General features: G+C 40.9%; 1 protein-coding gene across 1 annotated transcript in view; it reads right to left on the reverse strand.

The window, feature by feature from the left end:
* Positions 1 to 20,171, reverse strand: part of IL1RAPL1 (interleukin 1 receptor accessory protein like 1) — a 1,343,461-nt gene that overhangs the window by 472,065 nt on the left and 851,225 nt on the right. The window contains exon 5 of the mRNA XM_063444288.1: positions 18,222 to 18,375. Within this exon, the coding sequence (XP_063300358.1) occupies positions 18,222 to 18,375 (154 nt within the window). The remainder of the gene's footprint in view (positions 1 to 18,221; positions 18,376 to 20,171) is intronic.

A 20,171-nucleotide genomic window follows, 5' to 3' on the forward strand; every position in this document is an offset into this window, starting at 1 on the left:
AAAAAAAAAACAGAAGCTTTATAAGTATACTTTGTGCATCAGATGGTTTAGTGGTTGAAATAGCCTGTTGAATTGCGTTTGTTCTCAAAACTCTGCTTGAAATGCAAGTACTTTGATATGCTCCATCAAAACCGTTTGTTCCCATAAGTGTGAGTGCTAAATTACGTGTTTTGTCTTGACTATTTATACTATATTGTAAACATGTTGTATTGTTTTCAGAATAGAACAAAAAAAAAGTAGATTGAGTGACTACAAGATACGTCTTAAGGGAAGAGTACAATCACCATAACCACTGTTGTGCACTGCGGTGGAAATGTTCCCAAGAGTGCCCTGGTATCTCCCCAATGTAAGTAGTCAAATTGATTACTTGGTGTCAGGCATCACTCCCTGCCTCTCTATAAGAGATATAAGCTTTTTGCATGAAAACAGTCAGCTGACCATCTCAGCCAATGAGATGGGCCTGCAGAGCAGGGCTTAGCTTAGTAGCTAATAAGAACACTCAATACCATAACAACAAAGGCAGGGAGCAGCTCCCATCAGTTTCCAAGTAAGAAGACAAACCGTTATAATTCATCTCCAATCTGGAGTCTCTCTGTTATTTCTATTAGTGAAGGAGGGGGCAAGGAGCTAATAAAAGTGATAAAACTTCTGCACCATCTACATGCCAACATAGCCAGAGTCTGCTTATCTGACTCTGGATATTGTGAGTTACCCATTATCTTCCTCACTAATTATTAATACTTTATCAGTATTAGACTGTGGAAGTGTTCTTTTTTTATTTTATTCTACAGATTATCCAAAAGTTCACTGCTAATAGTGACTTAGAATAATTCATTATATTCACAGTGTGCTGGTGTTAGTATAGCGCCCCCTATCTGTATATTTTGTCATTTATTCTATTGTGTGGTTTCTTGTGAGTGGTTTTAGACACTAGGGGAGCTGCATTTACACTGTTATCAGTGCCAATCTACCATTTTGCCCACTGTTTTTGTGGGTTTTGTGTGTACAGCCATTAAAAATCAGTTTGACTCCTTACACTGGTATAGTGCCCTCCTGTCACTATAACAATTACAGCATGGGTATGTATTTGTAGGAAAAGTGGGTATTCGTTAAATAGTGAATTGTAATTATTTAAAGCACATTTTAAAAAAATTGGCAATTTGGATGTAGCACCAATGGAGAATTTCTGTCAACTCAGCTAGTTTGACCATGTGGCAATTTACATGTCAATTCACCACAATGCGCTGTTCAGTTAATATATCCTTAGGTAATACTGAGTAGTTTTTACTGTATATTCTTTCAGTTCTCTTATTCGATCCTATGGTGCCACTGCAAGTAACATACATTTTGCAATTTAGATAAGGCTTCCCAAACCAGATGTCACCGGATGAGAGAAATTGATTCCATTTGCTGGAATAGTGCCATTTTTCAGATGGAGGAGATACAAATCATCCTTAGGGAACTAAAAATAAAAGTCAAAGAGACAACTAAAAAGAAAAAAAAATATGTTCCTATAGATAAAATGCCAAATGTATTAATACCTAGAGTCAGCCAATTTCAATAGTAAAGGGCAATAATGTAATCACTCAACAAGCAAACGAAATGCACAAATCCGTTTTTTTTTTTTTTTTCTCTGTTGGAAAGCAAGATTTTTCTATAGCCATTAGCTAATTAAAATCTACAAAAGTGAGTGTAATTTTATGGATGTATAGAAAAAAAAATATTATAGAGATTAACTGTAAAATAAGATACTGAAGAAGTTGACTTTTGATCTAGAGACTTCATGTAACGTATTTATGCACATTAAGATTTTTGCCTGTTTTCTTGACTGATAATGTGTTTTATTCATGTGAAGACGTAAACATTTAAATCCTTTTTTTTACGATTTTCATTTTATTGAACCCTGTAAATGCTTGTGATGCTTTTGTCTAGTACCGAGTAAATGTCTTAATAATATTATAATCATACTACCTTTGCTGACCAAACTAGGTAATAGGTGCTAATAATTTAAATAAATAATACATTTAATAAAAAATAACTTTTTTTTATCACTACTCCAAATTTATTTGGACAACAGAACATATTCTAAAACTGTAAATCTCTACAGAATATGTTGGTTCTATATAAATGCCAATTATAGTAATAATGATAAAAAAAGAATATATATATATTATTGTTTTTGATTTTTTTAAATCTTTATTTCCTAAGTAAGTAAAATAATACCATATAATATAATATAATAAAAATGCATGGAGGTCAATGAACAAAGTACTTATAAATGTGGAAACCATTATTTCCATGGTGGAAATTATTGGGCAGAGTCTACTTAAAACTTCAAGCTTATAAAGTTTGCAGTGAGTTTTCCCAAGTATAAAAGAGATTCAACAACAAATACATATGCCAATAGATCTCACATGTGGCTCCAAAAGGTATTAATTAGAGGCCAATTCTATCAGAGCTTTTTGATTAAAGGAACACTATACTGACAGGAATACAAACATGTATTCCTGACACTTTAGCAGTAAAAGCATAGTTTAGGCCCCTGGCCCACCTCAACTTACTTTAAAAACTCACTTTTTTTTTCTAGTGCCGCACCAGTCTCATCACGCCGGGCTCCTCCCCTCTCCGTCTCCTTGGCTGAATGAATCCATTTTTTTTACCGTAGGAAAACATTGGGAGGCTATTACGCATGCACATTAAAAAAATCCAATCAGTATTTCCTCTATGGGGATCGTTTAGTGTCTCCATGCAGAATATGGAGATACTGAATGTCTGTGCAGCACTGACCAAGGAATACTTTTGAGCATCTGACCAAGGAGTGTTTCTGACCGTTTGAGTGAGTGCCAATAAAGATGTTCGTAGGCAGTAATGTAACAGTGTTTACAGGCAGTAAAGGCAGCATCTACATAAAAAAGCCTGCAGAGACATGCAATAAACACTAGAAAAACTCCATTAAGCTATAGTTGTTCTGGTGACTATAGTATCTCTATAAATAAACATCACGTCTACATTTCCAATGGTTGTCAAGGTTCATCAGCATTCTGTATGACATGGAAAGGAACTTTTTGGTTTTCTGAAATTTGGAACAGATTAAAGTGTACAGATGTTTAAAAATGTTTTTATAGCAACTGACTGGAATTTTTGTTCTAAGTTCTCCATTTTCCTTGAAGGCAGTGATCTGTCACATGAACCTTCTTCCTGTTTAATTATGTGCACATGACACATTTGTGGACAATATAGTAAGCTTGGAAGTCTCAGGGATATCACTCTATGATAAATACGGTATAGTAGTTTGAAGGTTGGTGACTGACAAGGGTCAGGATTAGTTTAACATTTAGGACAACGTCTCTGATGAACAGAGACAAGGCTATACCAATACCACGTGACCATTATGATCATTATGCTTGGACATTGTCAACTGCCCGAAAATGATAAAGATGTTCCGGATACATTATAGTCAATACTCCAGCAGACTTCCAGTCAGAGCTTTTGGAAAGATCTTCTTAATTTTTCCTCAATGTTACGGCATACTGATTCAAGTGATTAAAAAATCACACTCAGTATATTACTTTAGGATTTAGTACTTCTGAAAACTAACCCTTTAACCCTTTCCTGACAAGGTATTAAACAAGCTGTCCCTTTTTTATCTTGACTGTCCTGATGCAATAATCTTTGAAGAAGTGGTTATAACCCCAGTTGTGCTTGTGTCTACAAAAATGACAACACAACCTATCCATAGAGATTTAAAAGGGGAACTGCCACTTGCCAGATTTTTTAATATTACGTTATGTATCCTAAAACTTGAAAAACACATTTCAATGCTATGAAAAATAAAATTTAACATAGAAATTCATATTTGTTTATCCTGCAACCAGGTGCCTCCATTTTATATCCCTATCAATCATTGTTATTTGTTTTGTCCTTTGCATTTGCAGCTATCAAAGAGAAAGTATGCAGAGAAGAGGAGAAATAAAACATAATTTAGGTTATTTTCGATGTTTTATTGGTGTAATTTATGGAGAAATGTAATTTCCCTTTTAAAGAATGTGAACATGACTGAAGTTTGTTCTTTAGTAACATTTCCCTGAACACACTGACCCTCTAGATGAATACAGGTTATCTCATGTAATTTTTTCATTTGAATGCAAATACATTAATTTCAAAAATCATCTCCAATCTCATGATCTTTTCTATTCACTTATGTTCACTGAATTCATTAGGTTTCAACTTCCTTTCTACTTTTTCAATCTAGAATGTATGCTTAGATGAGCAGATGATTCATCCACCGTGTTTTAAAATTTGCATGCTATTTTGCTCATAGCATGGTCCTTTTATTTTTTTTTTTAATTCTTTATTTTTGCATTGACAGCTGGTCATATGATGTGACATTAATTCAGGGCAACAATCGTTTGTTACAGCGTGAGTGATGACATCATCTATATAACAGTTGGTTCAAGTTGTTCATAAGGCAATGAGGTTCTGGATAGGGTTGAAGCGAATGGAGGGGCCTCAATTGTTATTCAGAGCCCTCTTTCGAGTTCCCACTGTCCAATACTTTTTATTTTATTTTATATTACTAACATAACATTAACATAAAAAGTATCGTAGTAAAAGTAAATTGAAGGGAAAAAAGAAAGAAAAGTAAATCTGTTGCATAAGAGAGAAAGGCACCTGTGAGTATGATGTATCATAGGAAGGAGAGCTCACATGAGGGAAGTCCGGGGCCCCAAGCTACGCCATAGAGAGTCTCCCATCATGTCATCAGTCTCCCAAGAAGACCCCAAGGCTCCTTTGTGGGTTTTGAGCCATGACCCTGGCCGGTCCCCCTTGTGGAGCCCCCAACGACAAACCACCTTATATTTTTATAGCTCAAATGCATATGTTCTTTTATGAATGCATTCAAAAAAAATAATGTGAAGTTTGAAAATGAAAACTTTATTGCATGGCATTGCAACATTTAAAATTAAATCTTATATTTTTATGAAATCTAGCAATCTATAATTCCAGCATCAGATCATTAATTATTTCCCAACCCCATTTCCATCTGTCAAATAAATATGTGAGCGTAAACCATATATAAATGCATTAGAATCGTGCAGCATGCTCTTAGATAGGATGGAAATAATATCACACTGAGTGAAAGCATATGCTGTTGTCATAATGTTTTCTAGCTATCCCTAGTGGTTTTAATAGCAGAATTCTGTGGAGCCTGATTGTTCTCACCACAGGAGAATCTTCAAAGCCTGCTGTTAGATAGCCATTGAATATGTATGTTTATATAGCTCCAATGATGTGCATTAGATTATGTAAAAAAAAAAAATTGGAATCAATTTCATTAGGTCACGGTGAGTGAAAAAAAAATTACTTTGTTTCTGCTATTGTCAACCTGTTTCCTAAGGTTTTATATAAAACTGCAGTGCCGTTAAGGATCCTTTAACATCTTGTGCTGGGTATGAAAGGGTTGCACAATAATTTGTAGGTATTTAACTTGACACAACAGGCAAGCTGTCTTGCTGAATGAAAAAAAAACATACTAAAACAAATAAATCTTTGTCAAATTCAATTAAAGGGACATTGTAGGCACTATAACCATTTAATCTCAGATAAATTATAGTGATTGGCACTGCCACTCTATTCATTGTTAAACCCTTTTTAAACAGTTTTACACTAATTGTGGGTCCCTTTGCAACCCACTGCGTGGCCTCCACTGGAGGTATGGCTAAGGCAGAGATTTTATGCTTCCTTCTAGCCAAACCAGTTCATTCCAGCAATGGGCAATGTGATAGCCTGAATCCAATCAGCTGATACTCTCAGCCAAGCACAGTCACCCATTACTTTTCAGGCTGATGCTTCTTTGTTAGTCCAAGTAATACATAGAATATGGGCTGTTAGGGACTGTATTCTTAATGCTATAGTGTCCCTCAGCCTCCGCATTCCCTCCCCTTGCGGTTATCAAATTGTAAAAACCCTTTAAGCACTTACCAGATTTCAGAGGTCTCTCAGTGCAGGCATTGTCTCCACCTATTCCAACCCCAGCACAAAAGGAAACCTTATGCTTTACTGTGAGGATTTACAAGATGTTGGGCATCCTCATGCAAAGCATGAGGACATCCAGTGTCGCTACACAGAGTTAAATACTGGGAAGCACCCCTAGTGGCTCTTTGCTAGACAGCCACTAGAGGCAGTATAAAGTATTAATCTGAGGCGCTTTCCCTTTAACAAGTAAATATGGTAGCTTCTATCTCTTCAATATGTACCTTGTGCTGCTATCCTCCACTTCCCCCCAAAGTACACAAAGCTCCAAGTCAAATCTTACAACAATGAGTTAGCGCACATAATAATAATAGCTCTCCAATTAGAGAGAACACAGATGTAGAAAATAAAAATAGAAATAAAATAAAGAAAAAAATAAAATAGAATAGAATAAAAATAAATATTTTTTTTATTCTATTTTATTTCTTTCTTAATAATAATAATAATAATAATAGCTCTCCAATTAGAGAGAACACAGATGTAGAAAATAAAAATAAAATAAAGAAAAAAATTAAATAGAATAATAATAATAAAAAAATAATATATATATATATATATATATATATATATATATATTATTCTATTTTATTTTTCTTTATATTATTTTTTCTAATTTTATTATGTACGCTAACTAATTTTTTTAAGATTTGACTAGGGGAAATATTGCAATTTCTCTAAAACTCCAATTTTTCAGCTGCATGCTTAAGGGGACAGGGACAATGCACCCAGACCACTTAAATGTGATGAAGTGGTCTGGGTGCCTATAGTGTCCCCTTTAAAACATTAAAAACTGTTTATGGAAGGTGGGGTGAAAGAGCTGCTTTAATACCCATTTACAGTATACATTTATAACAATTATAAACTCATTATGAGGATTTAAGATAGAACTAAGTCCTAAAGATTCAGTTTTACATACAATGTAGATGAGTAGTGTGTATGAATAGAGGCAAAGTGACACTTTAAGTACCTCTGCAAAAATGAAACTACAGCAGAGAACCATATATCCTTGTTAGGTGATAAGCTAACTCTGAAACAAAAGTGACGATACATTATGTTTGTGCAGCACTCAGGGCCGCCATCAGAAATTGTGGGGCCCCTAACACAGCTCAAGGTCTGGGCCCCCAGTGCCTGCCTCCAAGCCCCGCCCACAGGAATACACACACACAGACACAAAAGGACACAGACACACACACAGAAAGATACACACATACTAACAGACACAAATACTGAAACAGACATACACATGTTTAGACACATACACAGATACACACACATGCTGACATACAGACACACACACTGATGTACATACATACTCACATACTGACACACACACACATACATACAGACATACATACATACATACTGAAAAACAGATATACATACAAACTGACATACAAACATACATATATACATACAAAAACGTACATACATATTGACATACATACATACTGATATATATATACATACATACACACACACAGATATATATATACATACACAGATACATACAGACATACTGACATACACACACACACAGACATGCATGCGTACTGATATTCATACGGATAGATAGATATATACATAGATACTGACATACACACACACACAGACATATATACATACTGACATATACACACACACATACAGATAGACACACACACACATACATACTGACATACACACACACAGACATACATGCATACTGACATACATACTGATAGATATATACATACATACACACAGACATACATGCATACTGACATACATACTGATAGATATATACATACATACACACATACTGACACACACAGACACAAACACAGACATACATCCATACATATATACATACTTACATACACGCACACATACAGATAGACACACACATACAGACATACTGACATACACACACACAGACATACATACAGACATACATCACACAGACATACATACAGACATACATCACACAGACACACATACAGACATATACATACTGGCATACACACACAGACGTACATGCATACTGACATACACGCACAGACATACATGCATACTGACATACACACACAGACATACATACATACTGACATACACAGACATACATACATACATACATTTAGACATATATATATATATATACATTTAGACATATATATATACAGAAATGTATACATACATTTAGACATATATATATATATATATATATATATATATATATATATATATATATATATATATAAAAAATACTTGAAATCCCCAGCACTCACGTTTATCTGAAGCCAATGCCGGGCGCCAGACCAAAGCTCCAAATCAGATAGAATCCACATGAAATAGGCTGCTCTCCGGACTTAAAAGATTCAAATTTTATTTAAAGTTGATTAAAAATTGCGACCCTCGGAGAGCAGCCTATTTCATGTGGATTCTATATATATATATATATATATATATGTCTAAATGTATGTATGTATGTCTGTGTGTGTATGTCAGTATGTATGTATGTCTGTGTGTGTATGTCAGTGTGCGTGTATGTCAGTATGCATGTACGTCTGTGTGTGTATGCCAGTATGTATATATACATACTGGATATATAATCCTGATATTTACAGAGTGAGTGTAGCAGGAAGTGGAAAAGAGGGAATAAGACAAAGGGACAGTATTTAAGTTCTAAAACTGGTATAATAAGAGTTCACCAAATCCTATAAAAACTTTCAAACAGTACACAGTAAATGTGGGTATCCAGGAGCTGAAAAAGTTAAATAGCAATGAATAAAAATAAATATAAATATAAAGTGCAGATATGAATTATACTTTTCCTATACCCAAGTATGCAAATCGTTAAAGACATATAGGGAACAGCAGATAAATTGCTTCTCAGTCTCTCAAACCATATAAATATAAAAGTCCATAAGATAATCACTTGAGTAAATATTTCAGTCCCAACAGTGTTAAGAGTCTCTTATTATGTATCATGAACAACCTATGTCCTGCTTGCATAAACAGTACAGGATTAGTTAGGTCCTTATATACATACTGACATATACACACACTGACATACATACTGACATATAGACACACTGACATACATACTGACATACATACATACATGCAGACACATACATATACACACACACACCTCATTTATCAGCCACCCTCATCTTACCTTTAAGTTGCAGGAGGGTGGCTGGGGATGATGGGAGTGGATGCCTCTGTATGCCTCCGGTGTCCTCTCATCTCCGCTCCTCTGCTCTGCCTTTCCCCCCGTGTGGAGTTAGCTGGGAGGAAGTGACCGGCCGTAACTTCCTCCCAGCAGCACTTTCGGTGTAGCCGCAATTTTTTTTAAAGGGGCCCGGTCGCGCAATTACCCGGCCGCAGCGCTGACCGGGCCCCTGAAGATATAGGGCCCATTGGGTGGCCCTAAATGCTTGGGCCACCTGATAGGCCCCAGTGCAGATATACCTGCAGCAGTTTCGCCGCTCCACATGGGGCCCGGGCGGCCGGGACCCCAGGGCCGCCGGGCCCGTGACAACTGTCATGGTTGTCACCCCCTGATGGCGGCCCTGGCAGCACTGCCCCAGAAAGCACCTCTAGTAGCCATCTGAGGAGTGGCCAGTGGAGTTAAACCTACGCTGCAATGTAAACACTGCATTTTCTCTGAAAAGACAGTGTTTACTGCAAAAAGCCTGAAAGGAATGATTCTACTCACCAGAACAAATATAATAAGCTGTAGTTGTTCTGGTGACTATAGTGTCCCTTTAATGCAATGTTCTAAACAATAATACCAGTCTGTCTCTAAATTGTCAATTACAAATGAAGAATAATGAAGGATAAAAGTTTCACTTGGTGGAAGTGAAAGATTGGAATCCGTTTTGTGGATCCAGGTTTGTTGTAGAGAATTTTATAGCATGACAGGAGGCTTCATATTTGCTTAAGTCTCTCTTTACTAGAACTCCACAGCAGCACATTAACAGAGAGATAAACACCAAAGACAAAAACATAAGGTTCTATATAAGGCTCCTCCTAAGCCACCATTTCCTCTTTCTTTGCTGCTCCGCGGACAGTACAGGTCAGAGTACCTCTGCCTCCTGTTTTTTCTGGGTGACTGTGGGTTTTTTATATGTGACATTTTGGAAATGCTAATTATTCATTTGTGTATTTATTCCTCCATTCTACTGAGTTTGTATTTGACCTATTTTATTGTTTGGTTCCTTTTCCTGGTTCATTGGTTTCTATTTTTCTGCATTCCGTTTTTATATGTATTATTTGTTCCTCCGTTTTCTGTGGGGTATTTATGCTTTATTTCTCTTCTGTTTCTGCCTTTGGGGTTTTTTCCCTTTGTTCCCCTGTGTGCTTTGTTTTACTGTACGGTCGCCGAGAAGCGGTCTTCCGACCGCCTCTCGTGCCAACTGTCGGGACCGCAGAGAAAGACTCCAGCGGTCCCTCGTGCGCTGTGTATTGATTCCCGCCCGCCGGCTTCGTCCGGCGAGCGGGAATCCCCTACCGGCTTCCCTGTCCCTCCCTCGCCTCGCTCGCATCCTGGCTATACACGTGCGGCGTGGAGAGGGTACAGGGAGCCTCTCTGTTGCCGCGAGTTGCGGCTTAGGTGCACCCTCTCCCCCGTGACCGCGTGGCCGGGTCCGGGGGTGCGCGGTTTGCTCTGCTATGCCTGCCGCGTGGGCGCCCTTCATTTAAGGGCGCAGGGTCCCCATTTTCTTTTCTGTGTAAAGTTTACTCTAGGGACTACAGTCTGTTACACTTCTACCCCTTATATTCATTGGAGATTTACACTTTTATATTTAATTTTTGTATTCCATGCTTCACTGGTCTGTTTCCCTAGATTCATTATATATCTCTCAGGTGTAATTTGAGGTTTTGCTATGTGCTTGTGTCTTCCCTGTCTCACTGCATATGGCTGTACAATGCGTGTTTGCTTAGAGCTCTGCTGCCGGCAGTTGCTCTCTGTGCATGGATTCTGTGCCCTTACTGCTTACACTATGCATGTTCCTGGACTAATTGAGGGTTGGTTACTGCTTACATCTGCATATTTCCTGCAGGGGACCCTACTGGGGACACTAGCCCTCACACAATTCTGGACCTGAACTGGGGACCCTGGTACATCTCTACCCTACACGCCTCCGTGTCAAGATATGCCTGCCTGTCACCTCTACGGATTTACGTTTTGCCTCCATACTCCTCTGGCCGGTGCTACCCGTGCCCAGATACTGGCCAGCTGTAGTCTGTGCCCCTATGATTGGCCTGCTTTGTCTGTGCCCCTTGATTGGCCAGTTTTGTCTGTGCCCCATGATTTGGCCTGCGTTGTCTGTGCCATTTTACGCATGCTACTGGCCTGGTGGCTCCACTCCTGGACCCCTGTTTGTTGAGCCGGCATGCGTATAATACTTGCCTCTGCCACCTATAGGGGTGCGGCCCCTGCTGCCTGCTAGTGATACCTGTTCTCTATCTCCTTAGGTGTCACATACCATCATTTCGGATATTATGGAGGCCTCTGCACAGGAGCAGAGTTTGCAGGCATTGTTTGATGCGACGGGGTCCGCCTCTGTAGAGAGAGCCCTGGCTAGGGACCTCCCTCTATCACAACCGGACAGAGGCGCGAGTGGAACCCCCCGCTTGGCAGACGACTCGGCTGAGTCAAACTCTCATGGGAGAGAGCAGGCAAGTGTGCAAATGCGCTATTGGAAGGGCGAAGTCCCTAAACCACACTCCCGGTAGGGCAAGGCTCCGGCGAAGCGAAATGGTTCGAGGTTATTAACCTCGCCGGCCTCGCGCCGCCGTCTATCGGGTGCAGGGGAGGAGGCCTCCTTGCTCCCCCTATCATAAGCCGTACTGGATGAGTGGCGGGCAGACCAACTCCCTTCAATGGCAGGAGATGATTGGGACTAGGACCGTAGGTTTGGCCCAGGTTGGCGCTAGGAGGATGAAGACGCGCCGGGAACAGGGGCCCCCACGGTGGTGCCGGGAGACGACATCTTTCTAGATGCTAAAGGTAAACCTCTGTCTGACCCTCGCTCTATCTGGCACCCCAGGTCCTCATAATGGTCGCGGCCCGACCACTTAGCACAATTCGGGCGCTACTGGGTCCGCAGACCCCTGGAAGGGGAGGCCCGCGAGTAACTTCGGGCAGAATGCCCCTGGCCGTCCTGCCGGACAAGGTGGCGGGGGACCCGGATTTTGACCCCCTGGTGGCCTCGTACTTGAATCGTACGGCTCGGGACCCCACGTAAGGGGTCGAGCGTCGCCTCCGCCTGGCGCAAGATAAACAGCCGGATAGGCTGGGTCCTTTGTGCAGGATGTTGGCCCTGACGGACGTGGCCTGCACAGATGGTACGAGCCTGGACCCGGCCATCATGTGGGATTGGACACTACGCCCCAGTTGCCTTCTTGGCAATGCTAATGTGGTTCTGCACCGAACGCAGGTACACGGCTCTGTTCCATATGGACACCAAGCTATCGGAACTAGGATCCGAAGAATTGGGCCCCCCTGGCAATAGTCCTACTGTTCCGGGAACCTTTCTTTAAGGAGCTACAGAAACGCATCAATTTATTTGCTTCCCTGGATAAAGCACAGTCCTCTATACAGAAGGTGTTTCGCTCACTGTTATCCCGGCTGGTCTTCGGTCCCCACAGATCTCGTGGCCCATCCTTTTTTCCTCCATACCAGCCCAGACCTCCCTGCACCCGAAGGGTGGGTAGAGGTTGTGGAGACCGTGCCAGAGGACTAGCGAGACTTCCTACGGGTGTGTACAGCTCCTGCCACTTTCAATCCCCCTCTATTGCATACAGACAGATTGTTTCACTGCAGAGACAGGTGGCAGGAAGTGTCTTCAAATGCTTGGGTCCATCAGTCGGTACGAGGTTATGTCATGGACTTCGCCTCCCCACCGACGCAGGTTGGACCTCCGAGTGTCTCCTTCATCGCGAGAGTTCAACGTTCCTTGATAGCTACCGAGGTTCGGACCCTGCTCGCCTTTGGTGCTACCCAGCGAGCCCCGGATTTGGGGGGCTTCCTCAGCTCGTTTTTTCTAGTGAAGATGAAGTCGGGGGAGCTCCGCCCGGTGGTCGATTTTTGGGAATTGAACACCTTCGTTGTCTGCGACCTCTTCAAGTTGGAGGGCATTCATCTCCTTCGGGACCTTCCCCAGCCGGGGGGCTTGTTCATGTGACTGGACCTGAAGGATGCTTACCTCTCCGTCCTGGTGGACAAGAGTGGTCGCGGGTTGCTTCGCTTCACCTGGAATGGCACCCCTCGCCAATTCACATGCCTCACGTTCGATCTCAGCTCGGCCCCTTGGTGTTTCACCGAGCTGCTGACGCCTGTGATCGCCCGATTCTGGTCGGAGGGTGTCCGTTTCCTGTTGTTTCGGAATGATTTGCTGGTCCTCTGCGAAGATCCCTCCAGGCTCAGATGTCACACACGTTCGGCGATCTCCTTCTTGGAGCTCCTGGGATTCGTAGCTCATCTGAAGAAATCAGCTTTGGGACCTTCCCAGACGGTGGAGTTCTTTGGTGTCGTGGTCAATGCGACGGCATGCGTTCTCCGTCTGCCTTTGCCACCGGTGGCATCCGCCCAGGAGGTGATGAGAAGGATATTGAGGCAAAGTCGGATTCCCCTTCAATTGTTTGCTCGCGTGGTGGGCCTCCTCTCAGCCTCGATACAGGCAATATACCCGGGCCCACTACATTACAGGACCATGCAATGGCTGAAGACCCCTGTTCTACGCATGTGACCTTCCTCAGACCGGATGGTTTTCTCTGTTCCTGGACATGAAGGCCGGACTGCGCTGGTGGCTTCTGCGCATGGCCGCATGGAGCGGCAAGGCGATATTCGGACCAACCCGGATTTCGTGCTGGAATCGACTGCAAGCCTCTTAGACTCCCACATCACACTCTTTCCCAGTCAATCACATTTTCTTTTATCTGCCGTGGGAGTCAAACCTGACGACGGATTGGTTCTCCAGACATTGGAAGGATGCCAGCGACTGGGCGCTCTCTCGACCCATCTTCATCGTACTTGTGCGCCGCTAGGGTTTGTTCATGGTGGGTCTATTCGCCTCCGGGACAACCATCGGATTCGGACGTGCTTTGGTTGGCTCTCAGATCCAGCGTGCGCGGTGGTGGTCGCGCTTCGACAGGTGCGGTTGTTTTCTCAGGAAGCATAGGTGTTTCCTCCGTTCACCTCTATCCCCCGGGTGTTACTTCTAGTTTGTGGTCGACGTGTGTCCTTAGTGTTGTTGACTCCACTATGGCGAGATCGGTCGGGTTCACGGAGCTTCTGGATTTTTCCAGTCGGGATCCTCTTCTCTTACCATCCTCTCGAATACTCCTCTTGGACTCTTTCAGGAGTGCCTGGTATGTCGAGGCGTCGTCACTATCGGCCAGGGACCTTCTCTGGGATCCCTGAGCTCCCGGGACGAGGAGATGTTTACCTCTCAGCATGGATTTCATAGTGTCGTTGGTGCTTAGGACAGGATGCTGAACCCTTTTTCCGGCCCGTGACCTACTTGCTGAGTGTCTTGTCCCTCCTCGATGTTTTGGGACGGTTGTGCCGTCTGGTTTTTGTGATTAGTCATTTATTTAGGTGGCGCGTGTTCCGTTTGGAGGTTTTTTCCCATCGGTCAGGACCCGCTGGTCTGCAGATTTCTACGTGGGATGAGGCTGGCACGTCCTCCGGCGTCTAAATACCCTTCCTTCTGGGAGGTAAGTAGGGTTTTAGCGTTTTTCTTCGGGATTCGGCCGGAGTTCCTTGTTTTTTCCCTTCGCCAGCTTTCTACTGTGTTTGCCCTCTTGTTGTGTCTGGTTTCGTTCAGACGTGTTTCTGATGTCCGATCCTTCGCCCCTGTCCAATCTCGATGGAGGACATGGTTATTGACACTGGCAGGGGTGAATGCGACTCTTGGAGTACATTTGGTTAGTGGCGCTACTGCTTCCGAGTTTTTCCTTGATGGCATTTCTCCTCGGGACATTTTTTGTATGTGGCGGTCCGGTCCCGTGTGGAGTTTGCGCCAGTTTATTTTGGACCATTGGACTATGTTTCTTTTGCTTTGCTGTCGGAGCGTTAAAACAGCAAATATGAAGCCTCCTGTCATGCTATAAAATTGTAGATTATACTAGCTTTAGTGTAACTATAATCTTCATTTTATTAATGACAGGAGGCGAATATTTCCCACCCAGTTTGGTTTCTCCCCCCCCTTGTTTTGGATGGATTGCATTGATTGTATTTCTGTTAATTTGTCTGGTTATCTGGGCTAGGTTTGGTAGTCTGGGGTGATGTTGTGGGAAGTGCATGTTATATTGTATTGACGGTCATTAGTGATGGATTTCATGTCTTTATTCTATCAGTACTGGATCGTGGGATTTATGTTTTATCAGTACATTTCGTTCACTAATCAGTGTTTTCGATTCTGTTTATTTCGTTTCAGTTTAATGGTTCGACTTCAGTTCATAGAATCGGCTATTTGGCAGGATGAAGATCAAGTTCATCCATTGTCCGAAGTTTTTCCAGATGGCATTCATTGTTATGTTGTAAATTTTTCTTTATTTCGTTTTTGTCATTGTTGTGTACGTTAAGTTGTCGCAGCGTGAAAGAGGAAATGGTGGCTTAGGAGGAGCCTTATATAGATACCTTATGTTTTTGTCTTTGGTGTTCATCTCTCTGTTAATGTGCTGCTGTGGAGTTCTAGTAAAGAGAGACTTAAGCAAATATTCGCCTCCTGTCATTAATAAAATTAAGATTATAGTTACACTAAAGCTAGTATAATCTACAATTTGTAGTTCACCAGGAAGGACTATCCCATTATTTTTATAGGATTCATTTATTTCTTAATTTGTAATTAATCAATTACAAGAGTTAAGCCCTCGGACAGCCCTGGCCTGTCTATCTGACACTTTACACCGGAACCATTTGGTATATTTCCTCTCAAGCATTGTCTCTAACTTGTACCCAGTCAATGATTTAGCATTTCACTAAATGGCATGAACAATAAGCATGGCAATTAAGCAATCATTCAAAGCAGGAAAATTGTATTGCACTGTAAGTTATTCATTTTATACGTCTTTGATTTCCTTTCTGACATTTAGGAGAAAATGTGATGCAATGTTTTCTTTTGCATTTTTGCACATGTCAGTATTTAAAAAACAAAATGGTATTTAATCAAATATTTAATACTGTTACTGAACTTATATCAGCAAATATTTAATAAACGAACCTTCTACCACCATAACCATTACAGTTTATAGTTTTTTGATGTTGTGGAAATAAGGGTGCAGTCTCTTGGTTTTCATCTCAAAACATTTTCCATACACCTGAATTTGTACCCCTAAAATTATGATGTTATAATTTATAAAACATAATTTATCATTATTCGCAAAAGCGCTTGGTAATGCCACGTACAAAGAGACTCGGGGTACACATTGATCCCCACCAATGAGAGCTGCCGGTTTGAAAAGAATAGGTACAAAAAAATCTCAGAGAAATTAGCCACAGCAGGGGTGCTCTTTGATTGGTGTATTGATGTGATCTAGGAACATTACCCAGAGCTAATAAATAGCCGTTTTGACCCAATCAACTAGCTAGTAAAGAACTCAAGCACTCAATTGTTTTTGCAAGTTGCAAATGAGCTGTATAAAAAACTGTCAAGCAGAATATACATAATTATGTAGAATTTATCAGGAAACCTGAGATCAGTATGTCCACTAACTTGTATTCCTTCATACTGTATACACAACAAAGTCAATATAAAATCATATCAAGTTAATGGCCAGTGGCTTAGTAAAAGTGATTATTAACACAGCTGAGACAGAACAAATCCACCAAGGATTAAAAATAGTTACTATAGTGACAAAAGGTTGATCATATAAGAAATGTAAATCAACTTTTTTATTGCTATTATAAAATGTCTATGTTTACAATGTTATATTTAATAACTAGATTATATTACCATCTCCAAAATCTAAATGACTGTTTTTATAAAGGAGAACTGTAGTAATGTTCAAAATTGAAATATTTAAAACAATTAATTACATACAACATGCCACTTTATATTAAAATCACCCTGAAGAAACAAAAAGGAGAACAAGTGCAAGAATCATAACTAATGGCAAGTCTAATTTTTTATGCACTTATTCATTTTGTGACAGATTTCTGTGAATATTAACATGTTATGCAGCATATGCAATCTTAAAATGTATCTCAGGTAGTCACAAATAAACTATTGTCAAACATATATTCCTGACCCTTTAGTGGTAAAACCACCATAGAGTCCCCCCCCCCCCCTCCCCCGGCTCCCACGTGCCCCTTAAATATAGCAAAATCTTAGCTTTTCTCCATTCTACTGCTGGCTCTGACCTGCCTGCTTGGCTGACATCATCAGAAGTGGTGTTCTAAGACAATCACAATGCTTTCCCATAAAAAAGCATTGGATTGGCTGAGACGGTCAATGAAGCAGATCAGGGGCAGAGCCAGCACAAGCCAAACACATCCCTGGCCAAGCAGCATCTCCTCATAGAGGAGATTGAATCAATACATCTCTATAAGGAAAGTTCAGTGTCTGCATGCAGAGTGTGGAGACACTGAGTGGCATTACTGAACACTGTGCAGCACTGTCCCAGGAAGCACCTCTAGTAGCCATTTGATGAGTGGCCAGAGGAGGTATCCCTAGGCTGTATGGTAAACACTGTCTTTTCTCTGAAAAAACTGTGTTTACTGCAAAAAGCATGAAGGGAATTATTGCTGATATTCACCACCTTTATTGTATTATTGTAATCATTTTAATTAGTCAATTCTCTGTCACTTAAAGATTTAAACGTAAAATATTAATTTTAAAGCTCCAAAAATAGACGTTGTGACATTTATCTAAAGTATCCATTAATTTTAAAAAAGTGCTACCTATGGTTTGGCCTTTATTCTTTATAGCCAATTATGATTCTTAGATGAAGTGGATGCCATGTTAAAACATGAGACAACAACGGCACAATCACTTCAACTTTCTAATAGAAAATCATCAGTGTAAATATTCAATTATTAAGAGAGTTTCATAGAAAATCAGAAAATAAGTATGGCGCATCCAATCACCAAACATTTCACCACTGATTAATGATTAATTACTACTACTAAGAATTTGATATATATTTACACACACATACAAATATATATACATGTAAAAATGGCCTTTTATTACCTGTCACAGTTAATTCTGTTGTCCTTCTGACTAAAAAACCTCCATATTTCAGTTCGCAAGTATAATTCCCAATATCGTCTTCTCTTACTTCTCGTATTACCAGTGTGTCCCTTTTAAAAATAATACTGGGCCTCCATGTTTTTGCTTTGCATTCCTGTTAAAATAAATAAAGCAAACGAAAAATAAAAATTCAATCAAGTTCACTTTTTGATGTGCGCTATTCTATGCAATAAATGCTCACATTCCAAGAGATATAGTGTCTTTCAGTTAAAGGACCACTATAGTGCCAGGAAAACAACTTGTTTTCCTGGCACTACAGTGCCCTGAGGATGCCCCCACCCTCAGGGTTCCACTCCCGCTCGGCGGAAGGGGTTAAAATCTTACCTTTCTCCGGCGCTGGGGACTCTCCTCCTCCTTCGGTCGTCATCGGCTGAATGCGCATGCACGGCAAGAGCCGCGCGCGCATTCAGCCAGTCCATAGGAAAGCATTCTCAATGCTTTCCTATGGATGCTGGCGTCTTCTCACAGTGAGAAGCACGAAAACGCCTCTAGCGGCTGTCAATGAGACCGCCACTAGAGGCTGGATTAACCCTAAAGTAAACATAGCAGTTTCTCTGAAACTGCTATGTTTACAGCAGGCAGGGTTAATCCTAGAGGGGACCTGGCACCCAGACCATTTCATTAAGCTGAAGTGGTCTGGGTGTCTATAGTGGTCCTTTAAACAAAATCAATAAACACAACCATTACAGTGAAGATGTATGTATGAACTGTGTATCATATTACACAGTTGTGTAATAGTGTTGTAGTGTTCCTTAAAGGAACACTCTAAAGACTATAACCACAGTAACATACTGTAGTGGTTATAGAGCCAGGAATGCCCTGGTGCCATACCTCCAAAACCCATCAATCTGTTTTGTCATAGTGTGATGCTCAGGTGGGTTACGCTCGGCACCCATGTAGAAGCCATATATCTATTTTGTGAAAGATAGGAACTCATTCATTGGCTGAGAGTGTTAGCTGATACTTTCAGTCAGTGAATGAAATCCTATCAAACCCAAATTTGAGATCCAGCTTCTGCAACTGGTTACAGTGTAGTATGTGCAGAGAGGGCTGTTTGTGGTGTGACAATTGCTATATTAAAGGACCACTCTAGTGCCAGGAAAACATACTCGTTTTCCTGGCACTAGAGTACCCTGAGGGTGCCCCCACCCTCAGGGACCCCCTCCCGCCGTGCTCTGGAGAGAGGAAGGGGTTAAACTTACCTCTTTTTCCAGCGCCGGGCGGGGAGCTTTCCTCCTCCTCTCCATCTTGATCGCGACGTCATCGGCTGAATGCACATGCGCGTCAGGAGCCGCGCTCGCATTCAGCCGGTCGCATAGGAAAGCATTTACAATGCTTTCCTAGGAACGCTTGCGTGCTCTCACTGTGATTTTCACAGTGAGAAGCACGCAAGCGCCTCTAGCGGCTGTCAATGAGACAGCCACTAGAGGATTTGGAGGCTGGATTAACCCTCATTATAAACATAGCAGTTTCTCTGAAACTGCTATGTTTATAAAAAAAAGGGTTAATCCTAGAGGTACCTGGCACCCAGACCACTTCATTAAGCTGAAGTTGTCTGGGTGCCTAGAGTGGTCCTTTAATGAATAGCCCTAATAGTGCTGGGATACATAGAGTATTACAGCTATGCAGCCTGTAGAGTTTATTGACTGTTAACCTACACTGTAATATGACAACATAAACAATAGATATTGTGAAGTTTAAAAAAAAATTTTTTGAGACAAAGACCAATGCTATTTTTGCATATTTGCAAATCTGATACAATTAGTTGTAGATTATTAGTGAATAATATGATAGATAAAATATTGCTCAGATTTGTCTTTTGATAATTAAGGTCTGTAATATTAATTAAATATATGCTAATATCAATTGAATTTCCTTACCAATCTTATT

Source organism: Pelobates fuscus, chromosome 1 (genome assembly GCF_036172605.1).
Source record: "Pelobates fuscus isolate aPelFus1 chromosome 1, aPelFus1.pri, whole genome shotgun sequence".
Taxonomy (NCBI): Eukaryota; Metazoa; Chordata; class Amphibia; order Anura; family Pelobatidae; genus Pelobates; species Pelobates fuscus.